The sequence below is a fragment of the Watersipora subatra genome, chromosome 4, assembly GCF_963576615.1.
Source record: "Watersipora subatra chromosome 4, tzWatSuba1.1, whole genome shotgun sequence".
NCBI lineage: Eukaryota > Metazoa > Bryozoa > Gymnolaemata > Cheilostomatida > Watersiporidae > Watersipora > Watersipora subatra.
The window spans coordinates 26,380,194-26,407,604 of record NC_088711.1 but is presented as its reverse complement, the minus strand read 5'-3'; the positions used below and the strand labels follow the sequence as shown (position 1 = coordinate 26,407,604).

Genomic DNA, 27,411 nt, shown 5'->3' with positions numbered 1-27,411 from the left:
TGTGTGTGTGTATGTATGTATGTATGTATGTATGTATGTATGTATGTATGTATGTATGTATGTATGTATGTATGTATGTATCTATGTATGTATGTATGTATGTATCTATGTATGTATATAGACGGGAAACATCTATATACTTCATAATATCTATAATATCTGTGTAGTACAGCGATTTTAATGGCTACAGCCAATCAGGCGTCGCTTGAAGCTTTTTAATTAGCCGCGATAGAATTTTTTTCCCTCAAATGATATTATTTTTATGTATGATAAAACAACTCCACTCAATCATGAACATCTCTCGCTGTTCAACAGTAATCAAGCATGATAAGAGCTAACATCCCAATATTATAATGTATCCTGAATCTGTTAGCTTGATATGTTTGGTCATGTGGAAGAATGCGACAGCAGAAACAGCAGGAATAGAGATAGGCAAAGACTGTGATTTATAATCCCACGACCAAACGAGCGGGGCGAAGTTTGAGAGTGTTTATGATAAATGCATGTGCACACAACTTACGAAAATTATTCATCAACAACGTCGAAAACCCTTGCATCAAAATCTCATCAACAAATTTAACCATTTTTTTGTAGAGTCGTTAAAGTATATTAACGATACAAAACACATTTAAACTTATTTAAATATATTACCAAGTCTTTGAAAAGTGTCGACATATTTTTAAAACTTACCCATCTGAACGGATTATACACAAATAGACAGATTTATTTGGCCGAAAATCGTTATTAAAACTTGCTAAGCCTTACTTTTATCAAAATTAAGACCGGCAATTGAAACGCCGAGCGACAGAGAATAGAATCATTAAGTCGTGCGCATTTCACGAAAAAATAACGTGCACATTTCACCAGTCTGTAGCATTGTCGAATTGCCGAAGGTTTCTGTAATTAATGTAGAAGTACAGAAATCGTTTCCTTTTTGCCGATTTCAAACTAACTGACATTTTGAAGACTTTTGAGTACTTTGGTATTCTAACTGATGTCCAAAACAGTGAAAGTAAAGGAAATGACGATGATATATTTTTTAACGATTCTTATGAGACTATTAAAATATTTAATTATAAGTTTGGATGACTATTGAAGTGTAATAGTCACACTAACAACATCGTTGATGGGTGATATGTTACTGTTATTATTTTTTGTAAATAGTTTTGTTAAATAGATTTTCTAAACATCTATATAATACCACAACTTCTTGATATTGTTAGCTATGACATTTTGAAATGTAAACAAAATTGTTCATTGGTTTTCTCTTATTACTGTATTACTATGTTAGTAATATTGGTTATTCTAATAATATCAGTGCATTTTACTTCTAATATTTCATTTCTCCTATTGCAGGGGGAGAGATATAAACGTATAATCTTTTCCTTTCGTTATTGCTGTTTGTCATGACCAAACACTTTTTTAAATAGATTTTCTAAAAATCTATATAAATATCACAACTTCTGGATATTGCTAGCTATGACGTTTTGAAATGTAAACAAAATTGTGCATTGGTTTTCTATTATTACTGTATTACTATATTAATAATATTGGTTATTTTAATAATATCAGTGCATTTTACTTCTAATATTGGCCAATATTGCATTTCTCCTATTGCAGGAGGAGAGATATAAACATATAATTTTTTCCTTTCATTATTGCTGTTTGTTGTATATAATAACACCCACACCCAGTACATTACAGCTACCAGTGCAGTTATCCTATTGCACTGCAGTGCCATTGGACTGCTAATATTGCATTTCTCAACCATCAGTATCCTTTCTTTTTCCCATTATCACTTTGGTCGGGGAGCTGTATGACAGGGGAATGTCTAGTATGATAAAGATGGATATACAAAGATACATATGAATAAAGCATCTCATAAAAGTCAGGCTAAAAGAGACTTATGGTGAAGTGTTCCGAAAAACAAGGTTTACAGGTTGTTACTCTGGCAACTAAACAAGGTTTACAGGTTGTTACTCTGGCAACTAAACAAGGTTTACAGGTTGTTACTCTGGCAACTAAACAAGGATTCAATATTGTCACTCACTCGTCGCCAAATAGAGTAGAGTCACATCTTCCACCTTTTCCACTTGTATTTTCTCATACTGACTTTCGAGACTCGTAAAGATAGGCTCTGCGGAGACGCTGTTCCACATCGTTCTTGATCCTGCAATCATAAGGGTCAAGGTCATCATAATTACTTTCATGTATGAAAGTTTGATCAGTGCTGATTTAAGTAGGAGGTGAGATATCAAATCTTATATGATTATTTAACATAAGATTTTAATTGATCTTCGATCACGAAATATACAGCAAGAAACTGACACCATCACCTATTCACCTTAAAGCAGACAACATGTACTTCTAGTATCTTCCAAAGATAAAGTCTTCACACAAAAATATTTTAGGTTTATTACCTTGACTCAAAACGCGTGCTGGTTATAATTATAAAAGTAGTAACCAGTAATACTATTTTACAAACTGCCAAAACAAAAATATGTGTACAGATGAAACAAGGCTCTAAGCCTTGTTAGTCAAGCAATACGAAAATACAACATACAACTCAATGTAATTGAACCGTAGTTCAAACACTGGAACATAACAGACCAGCTAATAATTGAAATCATAGTGTTAAGATGAACATTTCTAAGCAGTGTCCCTTTTTTCCAATATATTGTTAAGAGTGTGATGTTTTATATTAATATAGTAATGAAAATATTACTGTAATATTTTTAAATTTATTGATTGATAAGTATTCATATGTATTGATAAATATTGATTAGTATAATTTGATAAGTTTTGATTGTGTTGACATGTACTGATATATATTGTTGATTTGGCTTTATGCACTTGCTGATCACTTAGCCAGCATCAACAGAACTGATAAATGATGTCATATATATCACCTTCTACGTCTTTCTCAAAGAAGTTGAGACGACTGGATTTCCCTCGCATATCAAAATTACTCAGCTCCAACTCTAGAGGTAATGTCTCATCAGTGAACTCTATCTCCATCTCCATGACTTCCTCCGCTTTAGGCCTTATGGGATCATCTCCACACTAACACAGCCAATAAAATATCTATGTAAATGCATCCATTCTGTACAAGTTCATCAAATTATCTTTTCTAAACCATATCTGCTGCCTACCATGTAGGGGCTGGGAGATACAGGCGTTCCTTCAATACGTGGATCATAGGGCCGCCATGCATTGTTTAGCCTTTTCTTGAAAGGACCGTTGAAGGCTTCCTTGATGTCATCCATGTTGAACTGACAGACAGCTGAGCCCTTCGGCAATGCAGAATGTGGACTCACAGAATCACTACAGAAGTTATATCACTGGTTTCATTTTGTTTTTATATCACTGGTTTCATTGTGACTCCGACTTTATGCAGAAAGAAAGCCATGAAGTTGATAAGAAGTAGTTTTATACTAGCTGCACAAAAAGGCCTATACTTATATTATAAGGTTTCTGATACTCTCAGCTTGAGGCAGTCACTTGACTGATTCACACTTACAATAATATTAGTTATTAGTAAAATATTAGTAGAGTTGGAAGAATTTAATCCCTATAAAGTTCAGCCACTCCCGTGAATAAGCTAACCTGTGTGGACTTGAGAAGATGCCATAAATAATATCTCCAATCTTGTACATGTCCTCTGAAAACAGAATGATTGCTTGATTACACACCAGTTGTCACCAAACAAAGTAACTGCGTTTAAGACTATAATATCTTCCACTGAAGCCTTTATATATTGTTCGATAAGAAAAGTTATTATTAGCCAAGTTTTGTATATTATAAACTATTCTATAGTCAAGTTAACTGATCATTTCTGAACTGAACATGTTAGCGTACTCGTCACAAAGAGTGTCTTGTTTTAAATTTTCTGAGCTTTACGTAGAATAGTTGGGTCGGTCACATGATAAAGTGATGATATATTTTATCGTTTATATGCGCGTTACAAATCGTCAAAACAAATTGTTTTCTAAAGCAGTTTGAAAGGTATAACGCAGTCATTTATCTGTTAGTAATATGTTGAATACGAAAATACATATTCAGTGAGTTGATAGCGCTGATGAATAATCAAACCTCTAGTTATGATTGCCTTAACATAAGAGTTTTATAACATGCAATGTAAAATTTAAAAAATATTTCAGTCTCCATCAGAAGTAATTTTAAACATATAACATTCCAAATTTTTTGAATCGTAATAAAATAAAAGAAAAGATGCTTACAAAAATTAAAAATGCTAGGAGTAAAAATATAAAAAAATAATGATATAAGTTGATTCGGTTTAAAATTTAGGTGGTCTAAATAAAAGTAGGTCACGTCATGTATCTCAATCACTCTATCACTATGTCTGACTCAGAACTCAGGTGCTATTGCTGATTCTGCACTTGCATTTGGGTGTCTCGCTAAGCGGTATCTAAGTTGTCTCTAAGGTGTCTCTAAGGTGCCTCTAAGGTGATTCCAAGGTGTTTCTAAGGTGTCTTCAAAGTGTCTCCAAAATGTCTCCAAAGTGTCTCTAAGGTGTCTCTAAGGTGTCTCTAAGGTATCTCTAAGGTGCCTGTTAGATTGCCATCATAAAGCTTAAATCAAGCTAACTTTGCGCTATCTATTCTACTATAGCTAAATAATTTAAAACAAGTTATGCTTTTGTTTAGCTATTTATCAAATAGGTAATCATAGCTAATGGTTATATAAACTAGGTCTGGAAGGCAACAGTGCAATACATACTATGAGAGTGAATAAACCACATCTTGTGTTATTATTCATACAGGTAACATTTATTACTGTTATACTTTCCTTGTTGTCTCTACATGTTAATGCAATACATACTATGAGAGTGAATAAACCACATCTTGTGTTATTATTTACACAGGAACATAACAGTGCCTCTAAGGTGTTTCCAAGGTGTTTCCAAGGTGTCTCCAAGATGTCTCCAGTGTCTCTAAGGTGCCTCTAAAGTGCCTCTAAGGTGTCTCTAAGGTGCCTCTAAGGTGTCTCTAAGGTGTCTCTAAGGTGTCTCTAAGGTGTCTCTAAGGTGTCTCTAAGGTGTCTCTAAGGTGTCTCTAAGGTGTCTCTAAGGTGTCTCTAAGGTGTCTCTAAGGTGTCTCTAAGGTGTCTCTAAGGTGTCTCTAAGGTGTCTCTAAGGTGTCTCTAAGGTGTCTCTAAGGTGTCTCTAAGGTGTCTCTAAGGTGTCTCTAAGGTGTCTCTAAGGTGTCTCTAAGGTGTCTCTAAGGTGTCTCTAAGGTGTCTCTAAGGTGTCTCTAAGGTGTCTCTAAGGTGTCTCTAAGGTGTCTCTAAGGTGTCTCTAAGGTGTCTCTAAGGTGTCTCTAAGGTGTCTCTAAGGTGTCTCTAAGGTGTCTCTAAGGTGTCTCTAAGGTGTCTCTAAGGTGTCTCTAAGGTGTCTCTAAGGTGTCTCTAAGATAAAATAACAATGATCACTTTTTTATTAATCATTACTTCAGATTCCTTTCGGACAAATTTGGTTTTTCACACATTCTTATGTCATGCATTCTTTCAGTGACATTTAATTACCTGCTGTACCTGTTGTAGGTCTACTTATTAAGAAATTTGTTGCTTTTGAGCTATGAACTGAATCAAACATATGAAACCAAACTCAATATAGTCTTGTGTAAATATTCTCTCTACTTTACGACAGTTTTAGCCTTTGAGGTCGATCTCCACTCAATTTCGAGTGTACTGGTTTGACTGTACGGGGGTGGCTTGATGTTTTATCTGGTGAAAAATGTGAAAGTACATTTGACCGAAATGCTTTTAGAAGATTTCATACTTACGTAGCTCTGTATATTCATAGGATACAGAAGAAAAGGTAGCAAATTCCTTTTCATACGCCCAGTGATACTGAGAAAAGCCACCAACAGTTTGTTGAAACAGTCCGGTTGGGTTGATAAAATCCAGATGGCTAATGGTGTAGTCGAGAAAGGCACGGAAGGACACATCGCGACCCTTCAAATTCCTGTCACAGTAAATTCCTTTTTCCGGCTCTGAAACAAAAGTAACCACGTGTAAATATAAAAAGAGCCTTTTGGTGAATATGATAGAATACAAGAACCTGTTGATCTCAAAGTAGAGCGGTGCAAACCATAAATCATATTTGCCGTTCTATTACAGTCCATTTACATTCCTGCCCTGCTGCACACGATAAGGTGCTGCAGACGATAAGGTACACAGACGATAAGGTACACAGACGATAAGGTACACAGACGATAAGGTACACAGACGATAAGGTGCTGCAGACGATAAGGTACACGGACGATAAGGTACACGGACGATAAGGTACACGGACGATAAGGTACACGGACGATAAGGTACACGGACGATAAGGTACACGGACGATAAGGTACACGGACGATAAGGTACACGGACGATAAGGTACACGGACGATAAGGTACACGGACGATAAGGTACACGGATGATAAGGTACACGGATGATAAGGTACACGGACGATAAGGTACACGGACGATAAGGTACACAGACGATAAGGTGCACAGACGATAAGGTACACAGATGATAAGGTACACAGATGATAAGGTACACAGATGATAAGGTACACAGACGATAAGGTACACAGACATAAACAATACAGTTTACAGATGAAGTGTAGAAAGGGTAACTCACCACCGCTGGCGTTGTAGTTAGATGAGCACAGACCTGTAACGCATGGGCTGCCTGAACAGATATTGCGTTGTTCTATTAGGTATTCAATTAGGAAATTAAACATGTCCTTTCTCTGCCTCCAACTTCGTGGCACTGCATTGACCTTCACCTCACATGTCAGTTTTGTCTTTAAAAAGCTTTGAAAAGCGGATAGTGACAGCTTGTTATCCAAGTTGAATACGCTAGCGTCTTGTACACCAAGTGGTAGACCAGCATCATTCTGCGGATCGACAAGTAACCAAAAAACTGCATCAATTTTTAAAATAATCCAAAAATGGCTGTTATTCTTTCTTATCATTCCGATAAATAATAATAACCATTACACACATTACTATAGGTTATTATCATTTTTAAAGATTACAGCGAGTTACAAGCTCACAATATGACAGGTGTAACGGGTGAACAGCTGAGTCATGCTAATATTTCTTGTTTGGATAAGATATTTTAAGAAGGTACAAAGCCAACAAACTCTGTACTAGCAGAAACAGAGTCAAGTAGGAGCACAAATGTCAATATACCTTACAAACTCGGCCAACCCTTGATGTAATCTTAGAATTCTTCCATCCGTGTTTGAAAGCCTCCATTCGAGGTTCATAGACATGTGTATTTCGGAACTTTTTAACTTGTGAGAATTCCAACTCCGTATAAAATGAATATCTGAAGTACATCTCAGGATCTGACCTTTCAAACTGACCAATATTGCTCCTGTAGATAAAAATGTTTTGATTGAGAAGACAACTCCAAAAATTACAAATTAAACAGCCGTTTTTCAGTTAGTCATTCAGTCTCTTTTTTAATAATCTATCTATATATTTCTCAAAGTATGTCCGTATGTATGCATTCTAGCGATAGCTATTAAAAACTTGGAATAAAGAATCTGTACCGAAGATGATTTGATCTCAGACCATACCATTTGCCAGCTCGACACCCTACTCAATTGGCCACGGAGAATGAGTTCACACCTTGCCGATATAAGTCATTTCATGGGAGCAAATATCCATCGGCTTTGCATACCTCCAAGGGTGATTGCCATTAGTTAGCTTACTTAAATTTTCTAATGGCAATCTGCCAGGCTAACAGCAAAAGGCAGGCAACTCTCATTACTTCTCAATGTTTATACATGTAAGCTGATTTTTAATACTCAGGCAACTCCATGTAACGCAGCTAGTACATGTATATACGTATATATTTCTCAAAGCATGCTGTATGTGCGTATGCATTTCAGCTATAGCTATTAAAATCTTAGAACAAAGAATCTATACCGAAGAAGATTCGATCTCGGACCCTGCCGTTCACCTGTCCGACGTCCTACCCAGTAGGCCACAGAGATTGAGTTTGTACTGCGCCAATATTATAGGTCAATATATGAGAGCACATACCCAATGGATTTGCATACCACGCAGGGTGATTGCGTAACTAAGTGATTGTCATTAGTTAATTTCCTTGAAATTTCCATTGGCAACCTGCCAGGCTAATAGCAAGTGGCAGGCAATTCTCATTACTTCTCACGGTTTATAAGCTGATTTTTAGTACCCGGGCGACGCCGGGTATCACAGTTAGTTCCTACTAAACTGTTTCTAACAATAAGTTAGAGACTAACAATAGAAAAGGGTTTTTAGTGCCCTACTGAGGTCGTTAGAAAAATTTATATAGGTTTTTGTCCTGTTCGTAATGGCTGCAGTTTAAATAGTTGATTTAAAAACTCACTTTAAAATTGTGAGCTAAAAATTGTGAACTGGTAAATCAGTATAAAAGCTCTCAATTCAAACACAAATCAAGTGGCAACTTGTTAAACATGCATTGATACAGCCAAAGTCAAGATGACTTAGGACAAACTTAGCACAGAGAGAGTATTGCCATCAATTCACATACGCATTTTGTTATATGAAATACTAGATCAGAGCCATCAAGCGATGTGAAAGTGAAAGAATGAAGACCCACCATTCATGCATTAGCTAAACTTGGAGCAAGTTATTATTTTTCTAATAATAGTTTTCTGCTATTTTTATCAATGGGGGTAACAGCGAATAAACATTTTAATTTCATAGCATTATTAAGCAAGAACAGATATACGCTTCAATTCAATAATATAAATAATATGTTAGATGAAAGAACTTACTCCTCCTCGGATATCTCCTTCTCCCAAGGGTAAGATATTGTCCGATCATAAGACTTCCAAAGAAAATGGTATCTATTCACAGAATATTCAGGTTGCATCATAGCCTCCCATTCTACCTCTCGCAAAAAGAAATAGATGTAATCTTCGTCTTCAAATAATCCTACCGCTCTAGGACGATGTGGAACTAAAAATTAAAAAAAAATATAGAAAAAAGTTAAATAAAAAAGGAACAGAAAATCTTTTAAAAAGAAGATGATTTTTCAAGGAAGAAAGGCGGGCAACCTTTAAAAAGAAAAGCAGAAGATCCTACAAAGAACAGGCAACCCTACAAAGAGCAGACAATCCTATAAAAACACAGCTGTTCCTTATTTGAAAGCTGTTAATAAATTTATATGTTTTTACCTGTGGCTTGATTGCCAGTTTTTACAAGTCGGCCATATTTGGTAAGGGGGGAGGTAACCCACGTCTCCTTAAATGGGTTACTAACTAGAATATCATCACTGCCTATATCCTCACCATCTACAATATAAATGTACTAGCTGTAATACCCGGCGTTGCCTGAATAGACAAAAATTCTTTGAATAAAAAATTGATTTGTATTTAACATATAACAAAATTTGCCATTCTAACTTTCAAACTACATATCATGAGAGAAGTGTTTTGTGTAGTTGAAATAAATTAAAAGAGAAAATAAAGACAACTGTAAAGGTTTTTAAACTTTGGCAAACAACTGTAACTTTCAAGTTCCATACCATGAGGAAAATGCTTCGTGCGGGTCAAATATATTAGAAAAAAAACTATTTAAGGTTTTTAAAGTAAATGTAAGGTGGTTAGTAAGTAATAGCTAAATTAAGTCTGTTTTGCTACAATAAAAGCTGATTCAGTAATAATACTTAGTTAGTAATGATACAATTAGTACAAACTGAGAAAACAAAATAAAAATTCTGAATGTTGAGTTAATAATAACAGCTCGTGCATGGAAACGTGTGTGCGTGCATGTGTAAAAAAGGTTAGGCCTGCTGTTCCAGAATAGGCTATTCATCAAAACTTTAAATACATTGACACTGTTACCTCTCGACACTAGGACAAATGCAAAAATGGGATATTGGACTGTCTTTGACGACCGAACAGTGAGAAAATGTAGAGGCCATTCTTACATGAGATAAGACAATTGTCCGCTTGAAAAGTCATGACCTTCACCGCGATTTAGCAATTGAACCTTACGAAAAACTGGAAATAGAAGTTCATCAAAACGTGAAAAAGCATCATGTTTCATAGAGTTAATAGACTTTCAAGTAATGGTTCATTTTGGGTGTGAAAATGGCAGAAGCCATTCCTACTCGAGATAATACAAGTGTCCCTGTGAATAATATTGACCTTCACCGTGATTTAGCAATTGAACCTTACACTCAATAGTTTTAAATAATACGTCATTCAGGGTGTGCATACGTTATATGGTATGTGATGATGTCTTTGATCAATACACCTTGTCTAGCTCAGTGGTAGAGCGCGTCGATTGAAAACTTGTGGTTGCGATCACCGTGAGTTCAAATCTATTAAAATGTGAAAATTTAATTCAAGATTTTAATAGCTGTAATAGCTGGACATACTGAAAGTCTGTCGACAGACGTTCGGTGTTACAAAAATATATTTATATAGATATATGATATATAAAATATTACATGAGATATGGCCATATGCTATCAGTCTGCAGGTAATCATAAAAAAGTGGCTACCACAGTTTGGTGAACTTTATGCAAGTTAGAAACAATCTCAACTAAATGGCTAAAACTTCAATTTAGTCAAGTTACACAAAGGAACTTATATTATATGTAAAGTTTGCATCTATAGTTTGTATATATTATATCTTTATGTTTGAGGTATAAATTTCAATCAGTACATTCTTCCATGTATAGTAGATACTACTAACCCTATCATGCATATTTAAAAACCAAATGATAGCACTCAACAGGCACCAACCCATATTACTAGGTATGATATCTAGTTTTGGATCAACATAAAACAAATTATCCACTCACCTTTGACAAGGAGCCGTACAAGGGCCAAACTCGAGCTGCTAGTCAGTGGTATTGGCTCTTCGTAGCCCATAAATGCTTCGTGATTCACGTCTAGCTGCTTTTCTTGACCTATCTCTGCCAGGACATAAACAGCAGCGCCTCCTCTCACTCCATTTCCAGATTCTAAAAATGACGTACAATTGTTATGATAAAGATATGTCACAATCTGATTTTATGAAAAGCGTTATAATGCGAAGTTATATCATGTCTACCTACTCTGAATCACAGCGGTCGACAAGAAACATTTTCAGAGCCTAGAGTACACATAATAAATAAATCAATAACTACCAAGTCTTACGGCAGCTATGAATTGTCAGCAGGCTTGAATGAATAGTGAAAGGCAGAATAAGAAAAGAACTCATGCAGTGCATCTGACTACAATTCTATAAATTATGTTTCTGTCAATAAATATGGGAAGAACTGATAGCACGGCAAAGATTCTTGACAAACCTGAAGGTTGAGGTTCTCCATCAACACCCGACCTGCTTATTGGTACCTAACCACAGAGTTTCCAATCAGTGTTTGATTTCCGTATAAAATTTCTATAGCTTTATCAAAACACTCTCAAAATAATCTTCAGTCTAAAATTATCTGTTATCAGTTTTACTATTGTGATGCCAGTTTCACTGCTATTAACATGCAACCTCTTACTCACTCACTTACTCACTTACTTACTTACTCACTTACTTACTTACTCACTTACTTACTCACTTACTTACTTACTCACTCACTTACTTACTTACTCACTTACTTACTCACTTACTTACTTACTTACTTACTTACTCACTTACTTACTTACTCACTCACTTACTTACTCACTCACTTACTTACTCACTTACTTACTTACTCACTTACTGACTTACTCACTCACTTACTTACTCACTCACTTACTTACTCACTCACTCACTTACTTACTTACTCACTTACTTACTCACTTACTTACTTACTTACTTACTCACTTACTTACTTACTCACTCACTTACTTACTCACTCACTTACTTACTCACTTACTTACTTACTCACTTACTTACTTACTCACTCACTTACTTACTCACTCACTTACTTACTTACTCACTTACTTACTCACTTACTTACTCACTTACTTACTTACTCACTCACTTACTTACTCACTCACTTACTTACTTACTCACTTACTTACTCACTTACTTACTTACTTACTTACTCACTTACTTACTTACTCACTCACTTACTTACTCACTCACTTACTTACTCACTTACTTACTTACTCACTTACTTACTTACTCAGTTACTTACTTACTTACTCACTTACTTACTTACTCACTTACTCACTTACTTACTTACTCACTTACTTACTTACTTACTCACTTACTTACTTACTTACTCACTTACTTACTTACTCACTTACTTACTCACTTACTTACTTACTCACTCACTTACTTACTCACTTACTTACTTACTTACTCACTTACTTACTCACTCACTTACTTACTTACTTACTCACTTACTTACTCACTTACTTACTTACTCACTCACTTACTTACTCACTTACTTACTTACTTACTTACTCACTTACTTACTCACTTACTTACTTACTTACTTACTCACTTACTTACTTACTCACTTACTTACTTACTTACTCACTTACTTACTTACTCACTTACTTACTTACTTACTCAGTTACTTACTTACTTACTCACTTACTTACTTACTCACTTACTTACTCACTTACTTACTTACTTACTTACTTACTTACTCACTTACTTACTTACTCACTCACTTACTTACTCACTCACTTACTTACTTACTCACTTACTTACTCACTTACTTACTCACTTACTCACTTACTTACTTACTCACTTACTTACTTACTTACTCACTTACTTACTCAGTTACTTACTTACTTACTTACTCACTTACTTACTTACTCACTTACTCACTTACTTACTCAGTTACTTACTTACTTACTTACTCACTTACTTACTCACTTACTTACTTACTTACTTACTCACTTACTTACTTACTTACTTACTTACTCACTTACTCACTTACTTACTTACTCACTTACTTACTTACTCACTTACTTACTTACTTACTTACTTACTCACTCACTCACTTACTTACTCACTCACTTACTTACTCACTTACTTACTTACTTACTCACTTACTCACTTACTTACTTACTTACTCACTTACTTACTTACTCACTTACTTACTCAGTTACTTACTTACTTACTTACTCACTTACTTACTTACTCACTTACTTACTTACTCACTTACTTACTCACTTACTTACTTACTCACTTACTTACTCAGTTACTTACTTACTTACTCACTTACTTACTTACTCACTTACTTACTCACTTACTTACTTACTTACTTACTCACTTACTTACTTACTCACTTACTTACTCACTTACTTACTCACTTACTTACTTACTCACTTACTTACTTACTCACTTACTTACTTACTCACTTACTTACTTACTCACTCACTCACTTACTTACTCACTCACTTACTTACTCACTTACTTACTTACTTACTTACTCACTTACTCACTTACTTACTTACTTACTCACTTACTTACTTACTCACTTACTTACTCAGTTACTTACTTACTTACTTACTCACTTACTTACTTACTCACTTACTTACTTACTCACTTACTTACTCACTTACTTACTTACTCACTTACTTACTCAGTTACTTACTTACTTACTCACTTACTTACTTACTCACTTACTTACTCACTTACTTACTTACTTACTTACTTACTCACTTACTTACTTACTCACTTACTTACTCACTTACTTACTCACTTACTTACTCACTTACTTACTTACTCACTTACTTACTTACTCACTTACTTACTTACTTACTTACTCACTTACTTACTTACTCACTTACTTACTCAGTTACTTACTTACTTACTCACTTACTTACTCACTTACTTACTCACTTACTTACTTACTCACTTACTTACTTACTCACTTACTTACTTACTTACTTACTTACTCACTTACTTACTTACTCACTTACTTACTCAGTTACTTACTTACTTACTCACTTACTTACTTACTTACTCACTTACTTACTTACTCACTTACTTACTCACTTACTCAGTTACTTACTTACTTACTTACTCACTTACTTACTTACTCACTCACTTACTTACTCACTTACTTACTTACTTACTTACTTACTTACTCACTTACTCACTTACTTACTTACTTACTCACTTACTTACTTACTCACTTACTTACTCAGTTACTTACTTACTCACTTACTTACTTACTCACTTACTTACTTACTCACTTACTTACTCACTTACTTACTTACTCACTTACTTACTCAGTTACTTACTTACTTACTCACTTACTTACTTACTTACTCACTTACTTACTTACTCACTTACTTACTTACTTACTCACTTACTTACTTACTTACTCAGTTACTTACTTACTTACTTACTCACTTACTTACTTACTCACTCACTTACTCAGTTACTTACTTACTTACTCACTTACTTACTTACTTACTTACTCACTTACTTACTTACTCACTTACTTACTTACTCACTTACTTACTTACTTACTCAGTTACTTACTTACTTACTTACTCACTTACTTACTTACTCACTCACTTACTTACTCACTTACTTACTTACTTACTTACTTACTCACTTACTCACTTACTTACTTACTTACTCACTTACTTACTTACTCACTTACTTACTCAGTTACTTACTTACTTACTCACTCACTTACTTACTCACTTACTTACTTACTTACTTACTTACTCACTTACTCACTTACTTACTTACTCACTTACTTACTTACTCACTTACTTACTCAGTTACTTACTTACTTACTCACTTACTTACTTACTCACTTACTTACTTACTCACTTACTTACTCACTTACTTACTCAGTTACTTACTTACTCACTTACTTACTTACTCACTTACTTACTCACTTACTTACTTACTTACTTACTTACTCACTTACTTACTTACTCACTTACTCACTTACTTACTTACTCACTTACTTACTTACTTACTTACTTACTCACTTACTCACTTACTTACTCACTTACTTACTTACTTACTTACTTACTCACTCACTTACTTACTCACTTACTCACTTACTTACTTACTCACTTACTTACTTACTTACTCACTCACTCACTTACTTACTCACTTACTCACTTACTTACTTACTCACTTACTTACTTACTTACTCACTCACTCACTTACTTACTTACTTACTTACTCACTTACTCACTTACTTACTCACTTACTTACTTACTTACTTACTTACTCACTCACTTACTTACTCACTTACTCACTTACTTACTTACTCACCCACTTACTCACTTACTCAGTTACTTACTTACTTACTCACTTACTTACTTACTCACTTACTTACTCACTTACTTACTTACTTACTTACTTACTCACTTACTTACTTACTCACTTACTCACTTACTCACTCACTTACTTACTTACTTACTTACTTACTCACTTACTTACTCACTCACTTACTTACTTACTCACTCACTTACTTACTTACTCACCCACTTACTTACTCACTTATTTAACTTACTCATATACTTCCTCTTTCCTCGCCCCAAACCTACTTGCTCTCCATAATTTTATTCAGTGGGAGTTGTTTTACTCTGCTCATCACTCAGCATTCTCTTATATTTATCACCATAAAACTAACCAGAAGTGATTGATTTGCTGTTTTGGTCAGGATGATATCCAGCGAGGAAAGTGCTGGCAATATTTGTGTCTGAACAAGTCTCTTTTTCAGAAGCCGACAGCTGTCCTTCCCTTTCTACCTCCATCGTGCCCACCTGTCAAGTTTACAATAGCAGCACTGCTGAGAATTGTGGGAAGGGTATCATATTGAAAAAATTGTGATGATTTGCTACAAGTCCTATGAAGAAATTTTGAGCTACAAAGGTATACCTAGGTACCGCTATTACTGTATTTGTCGCGATCACTCTTTTCTTCGTTATCTTTCAATCTCAACTTACATTGCTGATGACCCTCGCAGGGTTCGGAGTGCCATCACATAAGTAGTTTGTAGACATGTAGTTGGGAATTCCATACTCTCGGAAACAAATCTGTTCCAAATCAGTACGGGTGGTCTCTATGCCAGGGTATATGCAATCTCCAGGGCTTTGCGAGTATTTGCATATATAGCAGGTTCTGTTGGCGTCATAGATTAATTGATTGACGGCATTCTGGTTATTGCGGTATGTAGCGAAAGTCACCCCTGCAAAAGACCAATGAAATAGCTACTCAGTCTGCATGTGAGTGTGAAATGCAACAATTCAAGTGTATGCAAGGTTAACCATGCATCAAATGTACGGATAACTCCTACATGTACCATGACTCTTTTCATATATTTGTGAATATATAAGGGTTGAACCTTTCACTTTTATGCTAGTATAACATATAGTTTATCATATGCTAGTACATGTATAACATATTGTTTATCATATGCTAGTACATGTATAACATATAGTTTATCATATGCTAGTACATGTATAACATATAGTTTATCATATGCTAGTACATGTATAACATATAGTTTATTATATGATAGTACATGTATAACATATAGTTTATCATATGTTAGTACATGTATAACATATAGTTTATCATATGCTAGTATAACATAGGCCTATAGATCATCATACGCTAGTATAACATACAGTTTATATAATATATAGTACAACATACTGTTCACCATGTGCTATATGCATTTACATGTAAATACATTTATATACTACATGCATATAATAGACACATTAGGCATAACAAAAGACCTATCAAATGACAAATATAAACCATGTCTAAAGCCTGAAAACACAATACTACATGTTACGAACAAAAGTAGCCATCTTTGGCTCAGACTCAAGAACACCACTAAAAATAGAATTTTTATAAATGTATTTTGCACCAACAAATCAAAGAGCCTTCAACAAATAGATATTGTTATAAAAGAAGTAAAATGACATTTCACTAAGGTGTATAGGAATTTGTGTAAGAATTATTTTTTTACTTGACAGTTGCACGCTAGAAACAAACAGATATGACAGAATAACTCACCTGGCAGCGTGAGTTGAGCTGACTTGGCTAGCCAAGCAGGCCAGCCACTCTCGAAGTCAGTTACCCCTGTAAGTCCAACCGGCTGTGTTCCAAAGATTCCATTACGCAGAGAGAACAGCCTACCATCAGCTTTGTTCAACCATGTAAGAGCATGGTTGTGCTGGGCACAAACCATGTCTGGCTAGAAAAGAGACCTTCAACTAAATTATATGTTTGAAAATCTTATTCAGAGAATTGTATTTAAAGTTAAATTGTAAAATCTCAAATGGTATATAAGAAAATTAAGTGAAAAACACTGAGCTGCCAAGCAATAGGACTGTAGTACATAGCAACTTATAAATAGACTCATAAGTTAACTTATAAATAGATTCATAAGTTAACTTATAAATAGACTCATAAGTTAACTTATAAATAGACTCATAAGTTAACTTATAAATAGACTCATTAGTTACCTTATAAATAGACTCATAAGTTAACTTATAAATAGACTCATAAGTTAACTTATAAATAGACTCATAAGTTAACTTATAAATAAGGTAAGCAAAAAGTTTTTGTATTGAAAGTTTATTTTTAGTCTGCTAAGTTTCCTTACTCAATGAATTTGAGCAACTTCAGCTAGTCTAGATATCTACTTCAATAACGAATATTTTATAACTTGAGCCAGCGTTAGGAAAAAGGATGGCGTCATGATCTCTCACACAACATGCTTTTTAAGGATGCTAGATGAAGAAGAAGCACGCTATTTTAACCAGCTGACATTAAAGACTTGCAATTGTAATAAGTATGACAACAATTATTTCATTGTATGGCCACTTGATCTAGTGATTAAACACGCCAGTCTGCAGACTTTGATGTTTCAAGTTCAATTACAGTGCAACATGGATTTTTCATTCCTATAACTTTATTGCCATAACTGGACACACAAACGATAGACAGACAGACACTGAGAGTTATATACATGTCCATCTATAGATTACATTTCAGATAGATAACAGCATGTGCTACTTAAAATGTGCTACAAACTTTGTAAGGCGGAACATGAGTATAAAAATATTAGTAATATATTGAATGACAATTAGATATAACAAGTTGTGTATATAATTAATTTATAAATCAAAATATATAAAACAGAATAATACAATATTGTTGTGGAATGTGGTCCACTGGGAGCTGAGCATAGGGCTGAGTTAAGCCGAGCCAAGCTTTGTTCAGTCAGGCATTTTAATAAGGTCGGAGTTCAGCCAAGCCAAGCCAGAGCCATGCCGGGTCCAGCCAAGTAGAACGGAGGCGGAGCTTACTAGCTATATAAGCTCGAACATTTGTGTAGAAGAGCAGAGCTGTTCTGGGCCTGTTCATTGCCTGTTACTTGATTCTTTCTTGTAGACCTTGATGAACTAAGCAGAAATACGTATATGTATTGTACTCATGCACGAGTCTTGTACTAGTGGAGGAAAGTGAAGGTCGCACAAAACCTTTACACTGGTAGCAGCAGTGGGATTGGTAACGATCCCAAGAACTCCACCACAGGACTCGCATCTGGATCACTGGACTCTGGATAAACTGGGCTGCCTGAAAAACAGTAACACCGTTCCTACTGGAAAAACTTCCTACTAGAAGAAACCCAGAGAGAGCTGTGGAAAACCCTACAGGATTGGATTTAGTAGATGCACTGCTCTGGTAGCAGAAACCTACTAAAAGGACTTATCTGAGGAGGCAGCAAGCTCCTACTGAAAGAGCTTCCTACCGGAAGAAACCCAGGAAGAGCTGAGGAAAGCCTACCAATCGGACCCGGTAGATGCACTGCTCCAGGAGCAGAAACCTACTAAGGGATCCGGCAGGACTTGCCTAAGGAAGCGGTATGTGTCTACTGAAAGAACTTTCTATGGAAAGAAGCCCAGAAAGGAGCCAGCAGCCGCGGACACAGTAGAGGCACTGCTCTGGAAGGAGAGCAAAAACCTACTGGAAATCAGACATGGCCAATAGGAGAGCCAGGAGCGCTGACCCGGGACCCGACCGACTAGCCGAGGCACTAGAGCAGGTATTGCTGATGCTGAGAGCTCAGAAACCGGCGCCACGCTTCAGGACTCTCCAGTATACTGGGAAAGGAAATGTGGAATACTTTATTGTTTGCTTCACAGAGGTAGCCAACGCCAACCAGTGGATGGAAGGAGCAACCCTATTGCACCCCCGAGAAGCACTGGCCGACCAGGCTGAGGACTGTGGACGGGCCGAGGACCAGGAGGCCATTTTTAATGCCCTCCGGGCAAGGTTCGGGCTATCCGCCAGGCAGGCGCTGAGCCAGCTCAGCGCCTTTAAGCGAGAGGAAGAGAGGACACTGCAGGAGCATGCTATGGAGGTTGAGAGGTTGGTGCGCATTGCGTACGGAGACCTGCCAAATCGCCACCGGAATAGCATAGCGATGGAGACCTTCTGCAGCTCGCTAAAAGACCCTGCCCTGCAGAGACATCTGTTGGCCATACCTACGCCCACGCTGATGGACACTGTATGAGCCAGAAATGACTACCTCCAGGTTCAAGGAGGCAAGTGTAGACCCACCGGAACTTTGGTGCGAGCCCTGGAGGGAGGAACCTCTGACCAGGTGAACTCAGCCGAGACCGATGTTATAGGACGACTAGCCTGGCTGGCCCAAACCCTCACGGACAAGGTAGAACGGCTCCAGGAGCAGGTGCGCACCCCAGCTGAGAAAAGGAGCCAGCCAGCTACTCTTTGCTGGGGATGTGGCCAACCGAGGCATGTATGAAAGAACTGCTCTAGCCACACCAAATCGGTTTCGGGAAACGAAGGATGGCCACAGCAGTAGCTTCGACTACTGGCTGTGCCAAGGCTAAACAAACACGGAAATACAATAGGATTTCGCAGGACTCGACGATGGCTGATGGGTGGTATCAACCAGCAAGGACTAGGCCAAGGGAAGTTCGTGCACAGGAAGGGCCTGTGGTAACACGGAATTATTACCAGTCCTTGGGTGAGATTAGTCTGGACGGCCCCCTGTCCCCGGATATTGCCTACGCTCCTCCGTGCAAATGGCAGGGAAGTAACCCAAAATGCAGGAAGGTGACCTCCAAATCCCCTCCGCCTCAGACACTGAGAACCATCACCACTGGACCGGACAGTTGGAAGCCTGCCTTAAAAGTGGCAAGGCCGACCCCTTCTCCGCCTTGGGGGTGGCAATCACGGGAGCAGCGGATTTGCTTCGGACGTGGGATGGCCCGAGGTACTGACCTCGCCCCACCATGGAAAAGAAGCCTTCCAGGCCTCACGTAAGATGTCCTGGAGGATACCATTAGGACGCAAGCCCTCAGCCGACCCCACTCCACCAGCTATTTCCTTCCAGGAAAAGTGGAGGGGCGGCCCATCCAGTTTCTGCTGGACACCGGATGTACCACCAATCTGATAAATAAACAAGTATTTGATCGATTGCCAGGAGCCGTGCGAGACCGACTCAAGGAGAGTGACAGCCATGGACTATTGGCTGACGGAACACGGCTCCCCTTCTATGGGATAATTCGTCTGACTATCCGCTTGAGGGATGTGAAGACGGAGGAAGTTTTCATAGTGAGCCGACTGAGCGAGGATGCCATCATCGAAATGCCATTCTTTATGGCCCATCAATGCGCTCTCAAGTTTGAGCAACCGGTGGTTTGAGTGGATGGAAGACAGCTAGTCTGCATGGACCGGCATGGACGGCTGCTACAGAGCAAAGTACAGGTGATAAGGGGGGTAGTGGTTCCCACCCAGACAGAGATGGCGATACACTATCGCATCACCACATGAAACTATTGCCCCATGGGACTAATCGAGGGATTTCTCGACGGACCTCCGGTAGCCAGTAGCCTGAACTAGCCGAGACCCAAGAGACAAGTCATCACCCGCTGCATGAACACTACGGAGCGGCCATTGACTTTCTGGTCCGGAGCCACTATTAGCAAGTACATGAGAGTGGAGACCCCACAGGTCGAAGAGGATGGTCCCTTACTGTGTGACGCCGGTTCGACTTCAATCAATGGAATGCCGGCTCACTTTGAGAAATTGTTCCAGGCAGCCCGGCCAAACTGTGAGGACATGGGACAGACATCAAGGTTGGCAACCTTGCTGTGTCGGTATGCCACCATGTTTAGTATGGGTGATGATGAGGTGGGAAGGACCTCGGAGGTAGAACATTCTATTCCACTTAAGGAGGGCACTCGGCCAATCCGACAACCCCCTCACAGACTCGGACTGGAGAAGGAGGCAGAGGCCGAGAGGCAGGTCCAGGATCTGCTCAAACGAGGACTCATCGAGCCAGCCAGAGGAGCTTGGAGCTCCCCCGTGGTGTTGGTCTGGAAGAAGGACGGGAAGTGGTGCTTCTGCATTGACTACCGGCGTCTCAATACCGTCATGGAGCAGGATGCCTACCCGCTACCCAGGATTGACGACAGCCTAGACGCCCTTTCCGGCAGTTGCTATTTCAGCACGCTCAACCTGGTAAGCGGGTATTGGCAGGTACCCCTGGATGCAGAGGCGCAGGAGAAGTCGGTTTTCTCAACACGGTCCAGGCTGTAGAAGTGGAAGGTGTTGCCTTTCGGACTGACGTCCACCTCCGCCACTTTCCAAAGACTCACGGAACGCGTTCTACATGGCCTCAACTGGAGAACACTGCTGCTATATCTGGATGATATTATCGTCTTTGCCCCGGATTTCGATACGCATCTACATCGGCTGAAGGATGTCTTCCAAAAACTCCACAAGGCCGGACTAAAGCTGAAGCCCTCCAAGTGCAAGCTATTGCAACCCCAGATCCGTTACCTGGGTCACATAGTAAGCCAGGACGGAGTCTCTACAGACCCCGACAAGGTGGAGGCAGTAGCGAACAGTTCGAGTCCGGGCGGAGTGAGGGAACTTCAAGGATTCCTCGGGACGGTCGGCTACTACCGACAACATATCCCGGAGTTAGCCACTATAGCACACCCCTTGCACCGACTGACTGCGAAGGGAGAGCCCTGGAAATGGGCGGAGGGAGAACAGGCCGCTTTCAATACGCTGAAGGAGAGCATCAGCACTGCCTCGATCTTGGGCTATCCGGATCCTCGGAAGCAGTACATCTTGGACACGGATGCCAGCGGATGTGGAGTGGGGGCCGTGCTGTCGTAAGTACAGAAGGGCTGAAAGAGAGTCATTGCCTACTACAGCAACACCCTCACCCCCTCAGAATGCAATTACTGCGTCACTCGACGGGAGCTACTCGCGGTAGGGAAGGCGACCAAACACTTTCGGCCGTGTTTGTATGGCCAGGAGTTTCTCCTACAGACGGACCACGCATCACTCCGGTGGCTATGCAGGAGGAAGGAACCCTTAAACCAAGTAGCCTGGTGGCTTGAGATCTTGGCGGAGTTCCGCTACATCCTGGAGCACCGGTCAGGGACTTGCCACGGGAATGCGGATGGATTGAGCAGGCAAACCTGTGAGGACTGCTGGCAATGCACAAGCATTGAACAGAAGGACGGGGACCCTCATGGAAGGAGCTGGCAAGGGAACAAGGGCTGTTAGCCATGTGGGTACCGACCAGTTGCCTGGATGGGACTCCCGCCCTCGATAGAGCGGAATCGACCCTGGGCAAAGTCGCATACCCGAGGGGCCGGCCGGCAACCTGCACGGGACTCCCGCCCCAACAGTGGCGGGATTGAACCTGGGTGCCGGTGGTTCCCCGAGAGGCTATCAGCCTCGCCAGGAGTGACAGGACCAAAAGGCGAACTGGCAAGGACACAGGCTACCGGACAGGGACCAGTGGCCATCATGTACCGTGCCATCACCACAGGAGAGGAAGTGCCAGCAGAACACCTGGAGGTCGAGAGCAGAGAGCTGGACATCCTGCATCACATGCGGAGCTCTCTGCGCATATGACAGGACGGCGTGCTGGAAGCAAGTGTGGCCCCGCAGGGCCACGCCAGATGATGGGCCATCTGCCTCCGGCCATGCGGAAAATCACGGTGGGGCAAACGCACGCCCTGGCTCACTCTGGAGTGGGAAGGATGATAGGTCGCCTCCAACTGACGTGGTGCTGGCCCGGACTGACATCTACAATCAGACGGCTCATCAAGAGTTGCGAGGTGTGCCAGGCCGCAAAGCATGGAGGGACAAAGGCGGCCGCAGGAAAAAGGAGGCTCTATGCAGGACGACCCTGGCAGAAGGCAGCCGTGGATCTGGTGGGGCCATTTCTTGTCACGCTAAGGGGGAACAAGTGGTTGTTGGCTCTCACCGACCACTTCACCCGGTGGCAGGATGCCTTGGCACTACCTGACGCCATGGCCCCGGTGGTCGCCAACGCACTGGATGAGCCGGTCTTCTGCTACCTGAGATTGCCTGAGCAGATCCACACGGACCAGGGGGCGCAGTTCGAGAGCCAACTGATGGCCGAACTGTGCCAACTCTAGAACGTGGGGAAGACCCGCACGACTCCGTATCACCCGCAGGCAAATGGAATCGTGGAGCGGAATAATCGGGGACTCGAAGACTCCTTGAGGGCGCTGCTCTTGGCTCGGGGACAGGACGAGTGGGACCTGCTGCTCCCGCAGCTGATGAGGGCATACAGAGGCACCCCCACTCTGCAACTGGAGAAACGGCCAACATGTTAATGTTGGGACCAGAGCTGAGGTTGCCAGACAGGCTGGAAAGCCACCCTCCACCGACCGAGTTCTTTCCTGCCCACGAGCACACTCTGGAGGTGCAGCGGAGACTGCAGACAGTGGACGAAGTACTACGGCAAAGCCAGATAGAGATGCGGCAAGAAGACAGGGAAAAGCCACCGCTGTATGCCCCAGGCGACTGGGTATAGCTAACAAACAAACGCTGGAGACGGGGAGAAAATCCCAAGCTGCAGGCAAAGTTCGTGGGACCATACCAGGTCCTGAAGGCCTGGGGAAACCACACATATCTGGTGGAACGGCAGGGCTAGTCTTCCATCCAAAGGAAGGCAAAAACTCCATCATGCTTGCTCAGAGAGGTTGGGACAGGCCCCAGCCACTCTGGAGCCAAGGAGAGGTCCCAACATGAAGGGAGCTCGACACAGCAGGCCGGAGAAAAGGCAGGAAGAGGCCAGAGTGGACCCTGTGCTGATAATGCCGCCCCCCAACTCGGAAAGGTTGCTGCTAGAGGCTGCTGAAAAGCAAGGACAGGAGGTAACTCCGGTAGAAAACCCAGCCAGACCAGAGAAAGGAGAACACCAGGGACGTCAAAGACGCTCTCCAAGTTCAGTAGAAGCCAATCCGGTCCCACTAGAAGAAGTTCCGGGAGAACCGAAATCAAACCCGAAGGAGACCGGAATGGCTCAGACATCGGAGACTTCATCGGAACCTGTCTGCTACAACCCAAGGCCGGCCCGAACTACTAGAAGGCCGGACCGGCACGGGAACGAGGAGTGCTACTCGATGGAGTCACCAGCAAACGACCCGGAGGTGGGACAAGAGGATAACCAGGTAGTTCTCACGGCCGCTACCAGGGCCTTTCTGTTGGAGCACTCGCTCACCCCAGACGCCCTCAGTTTGTTGGAGGACTTGGATGACGCATGTGATGCGTTTTTGCCAGAACTATTGGCTTCGGTCACCAGGTGCTTGAAAAAAGCTGAGGAAGCCCTAAGTGCACCAAAGCCAGTCGGTGTGGCAGCAGACCAGGGCGATCGGGAGTGGAAGAAGGCGGCCGCCGAGGCTGGCACGAGCTGCCCTAGGGCAGCTGCCTTAGACACAGATGTGGAAGACCTGGACAGAACCCTGATAGGAGAGGAGGAGGTCTGCCACGTGGCTACCGTAGGCTTTCTCCCAAGGTCTAGATTGGAGACCATGGTCACCAATGGGGGGAGAGTGTTGTGGAGCATAGGGCTGAGTTAAGCCGAGCCAAGCTTTGTTCAGTCAGGCATTTTAATAAGGTCGGAGTTCAGCCAAGCCAAGCCAGAGCCATGCCGGGTCCAGCCAAGTAGAACGGAGGCGGAGCTTACTAGCTATATAAGCTCGAACATTTGTGTAGAAGAGCAGAGCTGTTCTGGGCCTGTTCATTGCCTGTTACTTGATTCTTTCTTGTAGACCTTGATGAACTAAGCAGAAATACGTATATGTATTGTACTCATGCACGAGTCTTGTACTAGTGGAGGAAAGTGAAGGTCGCACAAAACCTTTACAATATTATCTAATATTTATGGACATAATATGCTATAATACAATGAAATGATACACAAACTCACGTCATCTAAAGGCAGCTGTAGATGTTTACCATAATACATCTTCAGTATTTGGATCTGTCGCTTGCACTGTTTGACAAATGTTTCATTTCTTAGCTTATATACCTGAGATAACTTTTCTGTAGCGATCAACTGGATTGGCTGACGTCTAGAACATAACAATAATACTTAGTTGACCTGACATGTATGTATGTATGTACGTGTATATACATGTATGTATGTACTACACCTTATACCAGACTGCAAAACCTTGCTAATTTACATTATAGAACAGAGTTATACAAAAAGAGCTTTTTTTCAATACACATAATTTACTTTATTATTTTTTGTTTTTGTAAGTTTCTCATAAATTAATTTGCTATAAACGACATTGACGACTGTATATAAAGTTGATATCTATTGATCTACCTACCTATCTATCTATCTACATATCTATCTACATATCTATCTATCTACCTATCTATCTATCTACCTATCTATCTACCTATCTATATATCTACATATCTATCTATCTACCTATCTACCTATCTATCTACCTATCTATCTATCTACTTATCTATCTATCTATCTATCTATCTCTCTATCTACCTATCTATCTACCTATCTATCTATCTACCTATCTATCTATCTATCTATCTACCTATCTATCTACCTATCTATCTACCTATCTATCTATCTATCTACCTATCTACCTATCTACCTATCTACTTATCTACCTATCTATCTATCTATCTATCTATCTATACTGTGAAGAGAAGCTTTTCTACTGTCAAAGAACATACAAATGAGGCAATAAGCAGAAACATTTGCTCGAATATTAAAGTTTTTTCTTTTGAAACAAAAAGAGATTTTGGGTCTTATTCGCCTGCCGAAACTTGGTTATACCTTCAAATGAGCCAAAACATTTTTCTCCATTGTTATATCATGAAGATCTTCTACAATTCACGTTTGATAGAAAAACTGCTCAAAATAGGCATTCTTAATTTTAGTTGTCGAGGATCACAAGCATTTACAAAAAATAGTCATATTTTCAAGGTTGATAAAAAGCAGCGGTGACATTCGACAAAGAAATGACTGTTTTAATGAAATGATAAACTAACAGTTAAGCTTTCTATAACAATTTAAGGTAATAAAATAACTTTGAACTCCAGCTTCAAATATTGAAAATTAAAGTTGGTTTATAAATTTTCCTAACAAGAATAATGTTATCATAACCATTAGCATACACATAGCAATGGTAAAAAATGTTTGATAGACAGGAAATGAAATTTGGCTAAAGGAGTCATTTAAATACATGACACGAACTCCCCTCTTCTAAACCACATAATTTCAAATAATAAATATGAAAATATTCATACAGAAAGCTGAAAACAGTAATAGCTTTAGAACTATGAAACTTCTGACAAAGTAGGTACTGCTATTGGCTAGAAAAAATATCACCGCTTCTCTGGGACATGTTTACCTGCAAAAGCTAAATCCACAACATTCCCTGTATCAACATTCTTGCATCACAAGTAAAAAAATTTCAGACCATCAATCAAGTAATGCAGTTATAAAACTGTACACAGAACAGTTAGCATTTGATTTCTACAGATTTAACAAGTGAAGAATACACAAATCGATATCTTGACACAAATTGATATCTTGACAGGAAACCAAGCCTTCAGCCCTCAGCTTAAAGTTTCCTCACATAGTAAAGTTCAGTAACCAATTTTCAACTTCTATACAGAAGGCTTTTGGTTAACCAAATTTGAATTGGGACATAGTAATGAGTCCATGTTTCCATTTTCATTAAATCATGAGTAACTGCTATATATGATTTAATAACTGAAATACAAATCTTTAATGTTTTATTTCACATGACTCATGAATTACTGTCTTCGACTAAAAAATACGACAAGCTGCGGTTTAGAAAAAAATAACTCCCTTTACAAACTAAAATATTCCTCCAATAAAATGAACCAATTTGCATTACTTAATTTATCGCTAATTTACAATTGAGATTGTAAACAGGAAACATAATGCAAAACACAAATATGCAATCATGTAGGTCGCAGTGTTACAAAAACGTTCTGAAACAGCAAAAAATTATCATTAAAATGTGAATAAAAACACTATGCAAGGCCTTCACTGAGAACGTAGGTGCACTAGCTTGCTTATGGAAATTCTCTGTTTTTAAAGTGAACCTCACTGCTTTC

General features: G+C 39.6%; 1 protein-coding gene across 1 annotated transcript in view; it reads right to left on the bottom strand.

The window, feature by feature from the left end:
- The window catches only part of LOC137395007 (uncharacterized), a 50,998-nt gene that overhangs the window by 14,264 nt on the left and 9,323 nt on the right, over window positions 1-27,411 (bottom strand). Inside the window, exons 5-18 of the mRNA XM_068081788.1 lie at window positions 25,217-25,361; window positions 16,987-17,167; window positions 15,906-16,147; window positions 15,590-15,722; window positions 10,847-11,008; window positions 9,210-9,326; window positions 8,808-8,991; window positions 7,207-7,393; window positions 6,650-6,908; window positions 5,805-6,014; window positions 3,607-3,661; window positions 3,153-3,324; window positions 2,910-3,063; window positions 2,051-2,170 (exon numbers count right to left, since the gene is read on the bottom strand). Coding sequence (XP_067937889.1) covers window positions 2,051-2,170; window positions 2,910-3,063; window positions 3,153-3,324; window positions 3,607-3,661; window positions 5,805-6,014; window positions 6,650-6,908; window positions 7,207-7,393; window positions 8,808-8,991; window positions 9,210-9,326; window positions 10,847-11,008; window positions 15,590-15,722; window positions 15,906-16,147; window positions 16,987-17,167; window positions 25,217-25,361 — 2,321 coding nt within the window. The remainder of the gene's footprint in view (window positions 1-2,050; window positions 2,171-2,909; window positions 3,064-3,152; window positions 3,325-3,606; window positions 3,662-5,804; window positions 6,015-6,649; window positions 6,909-7,206; window positions 7,394-8,807; window positions 8,992-9,209; window positions 9,327-10,846; window positions 11,009-15,589; window positions 15,723-15,905; window positions 16,148-16,986; window positions 17,168-25,216; window positions 25,362-27,411) is intronic.